Raw genomic sequence first — 10,775 nt, forward strand, 5'->3', positions numbered from 1 at the left:
CAAGTTCTTATTGCTGGGGGGGAAACAAAACACACAAGCATCCAATATCACGGACCAAGAACTGAGACTCACAACATTAATGTAGGTTAAGTTCATTATACAGCTGGGTGCTATCATGAAGGCATGTGTCAGTCTGCACGTGAAGTCACATCTCTACATCTGAAATGTGCAGAGTGTGAAACCAAGTTTCCATATTATGCTGTTCCACCTGCTCAGTGCTTCTTTAGAGCCTGTTATTCTCAGTTCATGATAACTGAGACTCAATATGTCCTTTTTATTCAAAAGGAAAAGTGAACTGAGGGAATCAATAGAATTTTACTGTAGAGTCCCATATGTCTTCCATCTTTTGTCAGGGAAATTCTGAGGGCAATTGCAAGAACTAAAACAAACTGTCTTTCTGATGACAAAGCAGCACAGTGTCGGGTGAACACCACTTGACCAACCTGAGAAGCCAGAACAGCTTTTGACATTAGCAAATTATGAGCTTTGATCTGGTGCATAGCAAGTTACAGGTCAGTTAACGAAAACATTAATAAACTTAAGAATTTTATAAGTTTGCCTAGAAATTTAATAAGCATATTATTGTCTGCAAAAGTACTATTAGTCTGACAGCTACACTCCTCTCCTCCTCGCAAAAGGAGTAGGTTATATGTAAATCAACACTGCAAGTCAGCACCTTTACAAGGAACTTTAGACAAAATAAGAAAGCAAACCTGCAGGAAAATTAAGGTTGCGATTACCTTTTTGGATATACTTTTGGTTTCACTATAGAATGGGCTTATGACAAAAATCTAAACAGTAAGTATTCAGACCTGTAATAGCTATAAAACCATTTATCATCTCTACAAAGAAATCTTATTAAAAAGCATATTGCTTCCCATTTTACAATGGAATTTCTATTACAATGGTCTTAATTGCAATATTTAGTACACTCATGTTACGCCACTTGAGTTAGCCTAGCTCCAGTGAGAGCAACCGTACTTCGAAACACTGTCACGCTATCACTGAAGCTACAGAGGTCTGATTACCAGCACAGAACGATTTGATTAGCAGATAAGTTGTAACTCATCCTGCTGCATCCTCACTGCATTACTAGTTTCAGCCGCAGCATCACTGGAGCTTTAACTCACCACCCCCAAGTCTGAGGGTGTAGCTCATCAGATGGGTACATGGTATGCACTAAAAGTTCCCCAGTATTCATTAATATAGTTCCATTTCAAACAGTACGACTTTAATGCACAGTAAAGAATATTTTGTGCACGCCAGCAACATTCACACGGGCCAGTTAATGCACGACATGCTAGTGTGCACTAGAATTTATACCCCTCTGGTGTGGACTAATGCACTGCATAGATAAGCCCAAAGATGCCACTTAACTCGAACTAGAGATTTTTATGTGTGGATGGGAGCGGGGTTAGGGACAAAATTTAGTTATACCTCGAGCTAACAATACAGTGAATACAAGCCATAAATGTGTCCATGATTTCCAGTAAAAGGCCTGTTGTATGCTAGTGCAATTTTATAAAATGAACAAAAACTGCCACTAGCATTCCAAACAAGGAAGATGAAAAAGATTAGGAGTTTCTATAGTCTGCAATGCAATTCTATCTCCTATATCAGCTCAAGTAGTTTTAAGATGACAGAAAACATCTGAACATAAACATTTGCTTTCAAAGTCAACAGTACCGATATTTGAACAGTACTTGCAATATGGAAAGCTTCACATTAGTAAAATCATTCTCATTCTTGAACTTCTCCAATCTATGTGTTGAACGAGGCAGCACAAAAACAGATAAGAATTCTTTTGGTATTTCTTCCTGAACCAGTCTTCTTATTACAGCATGGCTGTATTTGGTCAAGGTGGGACTGCTGCCTGACCCAGTAGCTGACCAGGTAATCTTTTGAAACACATAAATCTAATGTATTCTCCCTTCAAAAAAAACAGGGATTAAAATAAACACAACGTGTTTGTGTGCACAAGGGAAGCTTTCTGCCTGAAAAATAAGATTACTATTCATCTGTTAGACACATTAAGAAGTGTTATAAAAAACCCACACTCTTAAGTCATTAACAAAAATAAGCATTCAATTTCAGAGCCAAAGCCCCTTTTATGAACTGACACAGAAGAAATGTAGCATGCTTTATCATCCGTTTTCAATAACAAGATGGACACAAATGGCAAAGAGCCTTTTAACTTCACTACATTTGTTTTGCAACAGTGAGCAAAAATTCCCTCTTTATTAATATGCTTTTGTTGAATCCAGGATCCAACAATTTAAATTTTTACACTACTTAAAAAAAAAATCTTCAGAATTAAGCTAAGAAATTAAATCTACAAACAAGCATATGATCTCTTTATATTATGAGGAAAAAAGATCTCAGACACTTTTGTGGAGTCGAAAAGGGGACAGTATGAACCAAAATTTCTGGAGACTATTGCAGAAAAAAAATGCCACAAAGGCATTATTCGTTTTAACTTCATCAGTTAATGAAAATCTCAGGTATAGAGTCACAGCAGTCATGGAAAAAAATGTCTTGAAGTACAGCTTCGATCAGAAAATGACTATGTAAAAAGGAATCTTGTTGAGATTTGCTTGTCCTAATTATACAATATAAAATTTATAGCACTACTTCTCCCCCACCCCCACATTAACAGGGCAAAGGTATGAAGCCCCATTAATCTTAAATTAATAATTTTTTTATGCCAGTATGGATCATTATCTAGTTCTAGTCTGACCTTCCTGTATAACACAGGCTAAAGAACTTCACCCAGTAACACCAGCATCACAAGTCCTTATCTCATGGTTGAACTAGAACGTGCTTTCTGGAAGGACACCCGATTTTGATTTTAAGGTTTTGTGATGGACAATCCAGCACATTTCTTGTTAAACTATTCCAATGATTAATTACTGTTGCTTAAAATTTGTGCCTTTTCTCTAGCCCGAATTTACCTAGCATCAGCCTCCAGTTGCTGGATCTTATTATACCTTTCTTTGTTACATTAAAGAGACCTATATAGAAACCTTCTCCCTATATAGATATTTAAGTGTGTTATATTTTGCTGATCTCATTCTGATTAATTAGATTTAATGCCAAAGTTAACTTGAAGTCTAGACAATTTTAAAGAAATTTTTAAAAATAGTTAACAGCGACTATACTTGTTCCTGCATCTGCTATTTTTGTGATTTTACAATCATACCTATTTCCTCCCCCCCAAAATGAAGTGTTTCTCTTCCCTATTGCTGCGTGAAAGATCCAGGCAAACAAAAGGACTACTGACTATACAGGAACAAATGTGTCACTGAATGCTGTCAAATGCAAGTCAACTAAAAAAAGAAGAAGAGAAAGTAACTTCTCTCTCTAATCTCTTTCAGTGACAGTAATCATATATGATCAACACCCTGATGTGGTAAAACTTTCAGATGGAAGTGTTATTTTTAATATGACAGCGTCTCCAAGTTCAAAATGCAAAATGTTATGTGTATGCTGAGGAAGCTTGATATAAGAAGAGCTGAGCCACAACCATGGAACACAATTCAAGAGTCACTTCCCAGAACATAACTTTTCATAACTTACTTTCTTTTTGAGGAGTGGTGAAAATCCCACACTGAGAAGAAAAGCATAATTGAAGAAAAAGACAAAACAAAACCCGTCTTCCCCACCCTGCTCTAACCATTTGCTTCCCTAAAATCGTCTATTTTTCCTTATGTCACATTTGACCTAGTTCAGGTAACAACAACAATCATCCACGTCCTCTCCTCTCCTTTCCCTCCCCGCCCGGGTTTTTTTTTTTTTTTTTTTTTGGTAAATTAAGGAGAAGTGGTTTGCATTGACTCGGGGGGTGGATGGGGGAGAGACAGGCACGGCCAGCGGCAGAAAGCTCCCGTGCACGGACAGCGCCCAACACGACTTGTCCTTGCCTACGCTGACCAGAGCCAATCGCGCGGCCGGCGGGAGCGCCCCCCTCCCCCCCCATAGTGGGCCCCGTGGAGCATTTTCCCACCTGCGCCCAGGCCAGTGGCACCGATCAGGAGAGAGCGGGGCGAGCGCTGCGCGGGGCAGAGCGGAGCCGCGGGCAGGGGTGCACCAGCACCAACACTTGAGCCCACCGGGACCGTCTCACCCCTTCCCCGGGGCTGCGGGGGGGAGAGGCTGCCTGACGGACCGGGCTGGGGGGCTCCGCGCGCCGGGCTACCCCCCCACCCCCGTCACCAGGAAGGGGTTCGGGCGCCGCAGGAGCGGGGCGGTCTGGCGGTCGGCCCGTCGCTTACCTGCCGAGCTCCCTGCCGGGGCTGAGGCTGTAGCGCTCGTGGAAGGGCTCGGTGCGGATCACGGTGCGGATCTCGCTCAGGAAGCCGCCCCGCCGGCGGCCCCGGCCACAGGGAGGTTGCGACGGCGGCGCCCGGCTCCCGCGGGAGCGGCCCGGCGGGGGCTTTTCCTCGGGGCTCATGGCGGGGAGCGGGGGACGAGCGCAGCCCTTGTCCTTGCGGGTAACGGTCGAGGCGCGAGCAGCAGCACCCGAGCCGTAGTGCCGAGCGAGCAGCTGTGGAGGCGGCCCGCACGCGCCGCTCCGAAAGGAGGGGGGTGGGGCCGGCCGAGACCCCGCCCCTCACAGCCTCACCTTTGCCGGAGAGGGCGTGGCTGCCGCGACGCCAAAAAAAAAAAAAAAAAAGGCGGCAAGGCTGAAGTGGCGGTTGGCGGCGCCACCTGCCGGGCCCCGCACGCGCCGCCTCGGCTCATGACGGGGGCGGGGTTGCGTGTGTGGCCGCGCGCGCGCCCAGCCTGGAGGGCAGCCGCCTGCTGGCCTCAGCCCGTTCGCGCGGGGGGGCCGCAATGAAAACGAACGAGAAAGCGGCGTTTTCCCCAAACAGCCTCCTCCCGTTCCTGCACGAGCTGCCTCCCTGGCACAGCGGCACCTGCACTAAGGAGATGCGGTGACAGTGTGGCTAACTGCGCCCGTGCAGAAGTCCTGGCCTCCTCCTCTCCCTCCCCTCACAGCCACATCCCCAAATCCTCAACTGATTAAAACATCACAAGCCCGAAAACTATAATAAAATTCGGGTTCTTATTGTCTTCTGCTTTTTGATACTTTACCCTTCATGGTTGCTGAGAAAGGCTTGAAAACATGAGGCCTAGAAATCAGGCGACTCCAGGAGCTGAGGCTTAAAGCAGAACCCCAAATATTGCAAGACTAGGGATAAAATCAAGAGGGCTGGAAATGCTGCTCCACGCTGAGCGCTCCAGGCTGTATGTGTAATGTGTATAGCGAGCAGCTTGTGGGTGTGTTCATAAAAAACAGGACTTGTATCCTGGCCAGATATCAGGCCAGAACTGTGTTGAAAATAAATAAGCCAGCTCATTCCTCTTTGCATGACAACATTTTTAAGAACTGTAATGTAACAAAATGCTTGCTATAAGTGAGGGTCAAACTGTGGTCAATAGGCCAAATACAGCCCATGCAGTTCTTTAATGCTACTCTAATATAAAGGAGCAGCTCACACCATAGGTGGATACTAGCATGAACTGTGGCTTATCTGCTTGGATTAAGGCAGACTATTACATTACTACTACTAAATATTAATTGTGTTACGATAGCACCTACAGATATTACTTAAACTGTACAAATGCATAATAGGAAACAGGGCCCCAAAAAGCTTATAGACTAAGTAGACAAGCCCCTTCCCATCTTCCTTGGATGCCAATTTGACTGGGGCAGCAGAGCTACCTCAGTCAGCTTTCTGCTGGTGAAGAGATATCCTGCACAGGCATAAAGTGGCCTTGACCAACTGGAGTATGTGCTCCAGCAGAAACAGAAGGGGACCAGAGATTTAAAAAAAAATTAGACTCATGGAAAGATTTCCATACACTGAGTGCCTGAAAATATTAGGACTGTTTAGAAAGATGTGATACAGATATATCAAACTGACTAGTATAGACAATTTGAGTACTTCTACTTAGCCTCACAGTACAAAGACAAGGTATATCCAATTATCCTGAACGGCAATACATTACAAGAAATATTAATATTAAATACTTTTTCCTCACTACACAATGCATGATTAACTTGATACAGTCACACATCATTGAAACGAAGAGTTTAACAGGCATTTTTAGAAGGATTAGATATTGATATGGATAATGAGAGCATATATAGTTACATTAAATGGGATAAAAAATATAAGGTTTATGAACCTTCTTCCAACCATTAGCCAACCACTGACTTCTGGGGTTAGGCAAATATTTTTGCAATGACCAGGTTATTCCATAATCATTCATTATGGGTTTCTTGCACTTTCCTGTGAAGCTTTTGGTTACTGTATATTGTAGGACACTGGATTAGAAGGAATACTGGACTGATCTGGTAAGGGAATTTCTATGTTCCTAAATATGTTCTAACTTGGTAGGGCAGTCCCGTTTCACTGTCTAGTTCTATGGAAACTGGAGTTTTCTCCTGGTGGGAAGGGTGGTTGTCTAGTGGGTAAGACATGGAGTATGACGGGAAGAAGTTAAAGGAATGGTCATTTTTATCCTACCTAACAACTCTGAAGTGCTATAGTTTCGCTTTAAGTACATTTTGAAGAAAAACCTTCTGTGACACTACCATTTAAAATAGACACTGCTAAAGCATTTGTCTCTTTTAAATGCAGAAAGACACCCTTTGCTACTGCCTGCCAATATCCAGAGCCTACAGCAGAAAAGATTAGTGAGGTAATGGCCCCACATATAGGAAAGGATTCTAAACCGCCCAGTCATTGATCAATGATGATTCAAGGGTGAGTGAGTAAATCGATGACTGAGTAGTTTTGCAAATGCCAAGTCAGAGTTGCAAAATGAAATATTTTTAAAATAAATTACAAAAAAAAATATAAAATTGAAAAGCAACAGAAATCAGAGCAGTGTTAGAGACTGACATTTTCAGTGCATATCTTACAGAGAATTTGTGTAAATGGTAATTGGGGCAGAATATTATTGTTAAGCAATAAAAACTAGGAGTTAACTATTAGTTAGGAAGTTGTTAAGGTTGAAAGTACACATTAGGGGTGTTAATTAACATCCAGACAATGTGGTGTTATTTCCCCGGAATACTTCTACCTCCAAAATATGTACATCTAGAAATGAATGGTTAATTCTTGCCATATGTTCCCTCATTACTTATTTTCACCTCAGGCAGGTTGCAGTTTCCTAGAAAACAGGGTCCTAGACCATTTAAGGTCCTAAAGATCACAATCAACGCCTTCAATTGCACCCAAAAGCTAATAGGTAGCCAGTACTGAGCAGGAAAGTACCAGTGTAATATGTTCATTCCACCTAATTTCTGGAGACAAGTGGCTGCATCCTACTCCAGAATGTGAAAGCATCATCTCTTCAATGGTAAAGTTAAATAGAGCACATTACAGCACATATGGCCAATGTGGGCTGCATAGGGCAGACAGGGACCACGTTGCTCCTTTTCTAAAGAGCAGTAAATTGTATATTCCACCCTGCCTTCCTTGTCCAACATGTCCTTTGCCAGCAGGTTCTAGTGTGAGCCATGTTGACACCCTTTGTTCACTATTGATGCAGCAAGTAGAAATTAGAGCTGAATATGTCCCTACCACACTCTTTGATATTCAGTTCACTAATATTTATTCTTTATTTCCAAATATCTGTTATTAAATTACATGTGGTATTTTTAGGACAACCAATACCCATGAAACTAGTGAGCCAACTGTGTTTACATACAAATCCCAGCATTGTTTTCCATCAGTATCAGTAGATCTGTTATTTATATTTTGTCTTTCATCCTGAAAGATCGCAAATACTTTACAAACTTAAACAGTTACATACTACACACAATAATCAATCCATCAATCCACCATTATTGAAATGCAGCCATATCTGGAGTGAAAAACCAGCCCAAAACAGCAGTTGTCCAGTAGTTTACAGAGCAGCACAAAACAATTCAGAACTGGAAGTGAATACATGCGTTTTCTAAATGGAACTGCAAGGGAAATGTAGCTAAGCAAAATACAATTACCTCAATTGTAATCTGGCCAGAGGAGAAGGGTCAATACTGGTCCTTTCACAAATCCAGTGGGTTCTTTAAGGACTTCTGTTCTATATAGCACAAAACACAGATGCATGTTTTTTCTGTATGTGGCTGTTTTACACAGGTAGTTACAGGGGTGCTGGAACAATTTTTATAGTGGGGGTGCTGAGAGCCATTGAACTAAACTGTAAACCCTGTATATAATGGAAACCCCTTTAAGCCAGGGGGTGCTGCATCACCCCCCACACCCGTAGTTCCAGCACCTGCGGGTAGTTACAGACATTACGATACATACACCAATATATATAGTTTTTCATAGTTTGATTCAGACTGGTTCTTCCAGTTTGGATAAACATTCAGAAAACCTCAGATTTCTTTCATAAATCTATACAATCCATTCTAATATGTAAATTCCAATTCCTGCCATTCTTTAATTTAGGTTTCAGAGTAGCAGCCGTGTTAGTCTGTATTCGCAAAAAGAAAAGGAGTACTTGTGGCACCTTAGAGACTAACCAATTTATTTGAGCATAAGCTTTCGTGAGCTACAGCTCACTTCATCGGTGTAGCTCACGAAAGCTTATGCTCAAATAAATTGGTTAGTCTCTAAGGTGCCACAAGTACTCCTATTCTTTAATTTGTTTATCTCTTTCTCTACCATATGGTAGGAAAAGCCTAAAGAAGGCTGTTAGAAGTTCAATGTTTTAAAGTAACAGAAAGATGGATTTGCTGCATCATTAATTAGAATTACCTGCTGAATAGAAAGGCAGTGAACAGAAGAACCATTTTGTTTAACTGGCTTGTGGACTGACTAAGTCAATTTGCCTTTCACTTCACTACACAATAGCTCTAGCAACTGGCATATATTGTAGATGGCTCAGCCATGATGTACTACTATGGAGTATATAACAGCACTGTAGCGTATAAGTGAAATTCACCCTTGTGCAGAGGGCCAGCATAAGGCCTATATACCACTTTAGTCTCACTTAAGTATTAAAAAAGAGGGCTTATGTGGGATGTAAATGGTGTAGCATAAGCCTTGTGCTGGCCAGCCTCAGAGGGGTGAATTTCAGCCTATGTGAACATAGCTTCATCCATTTAGAAGCTAGCTAATAGATATATTTAGATTGATCACAGTTACTGCACAGCAAGAAAGTTTGTGTGTGATTCCTCTTTTTTTTTTTTTTTTTTTGCCTCTGTGTTAGTCTTTAGCCACATATAATTTAGAGGAGAGCTCTTGTTATGCTCAATTACACTCAGATAGTATGACAAACATTCGTTTCTGCTGATATCATTAGTGTCTTATGGTTCAACATTTTTTTCCTTTCAGCGTAGCATGTTCTAGGAATTCATTCTTTATTATGAGATGTACTTGGCCTGCAAGCAATAGAGAATGAAGTGGAGTGGAGGATAATGCGTCTCGGGCTTTGTTTAGGAGAATGTCCTTTGCATGCATCGAAGTGAAAGCCTGTTTTCAGTTCTGCCCTTAAGAAATGGATCAAGCAATGTTGTATAGGAACATAGAATTTGCCTGACTAGATCAGAACACTGGTCCTTCCAGTCTGGCAGACTAATTCTTCAGAGGAGGGTATCCTCCTTTTCCCAGTATTGAACATATTCATTTGAACATTGGGTGAAAGAAATAATTCCTTCTCTGACCAATGTGGTGATCAGTTTATACCTGAAGCATATCTGAGTATCCTTTATTCTTGAATATATAACTCAGCATGTTCTACAGATGTTAATAAAATTCATTCTTTAATCTAGTGATAGTACTGTATGTAACACCATGTTCTGCAACTGTAAATTCTAGTCTGACTACATGCTGTATGCAGAAGTGTTTTCTTTTATTTCTTCTAAATTGATATACTATAGTTATCCTAACCTGAGGTACATCAGCCATGTACTCTTGAATTCATCTTGTCAACATGTAAGGCCTCACTTTCAGAGGTACTGAGTCCCAAAGCTCCCATTAAATTCAGGTGGAACTGTAGGTGCTCACACCTCTGAAAATCAGTTCCGCATGATGGGTTTTTTTGTTTTTTGTTAAAATTGAGCTGATTCAGTAGTCTGAAGACAGCAGGAAAACTAGGTTTCTTATCAGCTACAACTGTAGCAATTTCTTCAGTCTTCACATTCACTTTGCAGTTTAAACAAAGATGCATGGATCCATTAAGTGGCAACATTAGGCACATATTTTCATTATTATTGCCAGCTTCCTGAGTTACTATTTGACCTGGGTGGAAGCTTTTATCTAAACTGCCTCTCATTTTGCACAGTGTTTGAGCAGAATAATTTGCGGAACAGGTAACTAAGCTCTCTGTAGGAAGATCTACGAATGTCCTTTCCTGGGCCTCTTCCTACCCGTGGACATGGATTGCTATTTTGCAGCAGTTGACACCCAGAATCTGAGTGCTGCAAGTAAATGTTACAATTGTTTTAATTAATTGTTTGCACTAAATATCTGTTACTAAATATTTGAGCATGATTGAATGGGACCACATATAAAAGTCAGTATACCATCTTAATTCAGAAGAAGCACTTGGAATATCCCATTATAGTATAAGGCTGGATGGAAAAATGCTTTCCATTTATATAACTTTATTTATTTTAAGCCTCTAGAGCACCTCTCTTTGAATTTATAGTCACCTAACTCAATGCCCAAAAAGTAATAAAATCTTATTCTTCATAGTTAGGTTGATGGCTGAAGGACTTAGAAAGGACTTTTTTCTCCCATATACAATATTAT

General features: G+C 41.2%; 1 protein-coding gene across 1 annotated transcript in view; it reads right to left on the minus strand.

The window, feature by feature from the left end:
- The window catches only part of STK17A (serine/threonine kinase 17a), a 63,744-nt gene extending 59,184 nt beyond the window's left edge, over positions 1–4,560 (minus strand). Inside the window, exon 1 of the mRNA XM_077810977.1 lies at positions 4,272–4,560. Within this exon, the coding sequence (XP_077667103.1) occupies positions 4,272–4,450 (179 nt within the window). The 5' untranslated portion in view covers positions 4,451–4,560. The remainder of the gene's footprint in view (positions 1–4,271) is intronic.
- Between the last annotated feature and the right edge of the window lie 6,215 nt (positions 4,561–10,775).

Source organism: Eretmochelys imbricata, chromosome 2 (assembly GCF_965152235.1).
Source record: "Eretmochelys imbricata isolate rEreImb1 chromosome 2, rEreImb1.hap1, whole genome shotgun sequence".
In the NCBI taxonomy this organism is placed as follows: domain Eukaryota; kingdom Metazoa; phylum Chordata; order Testudines; family Cheloniidae; genus Eretmochelys; species Eretmochelys imbricata.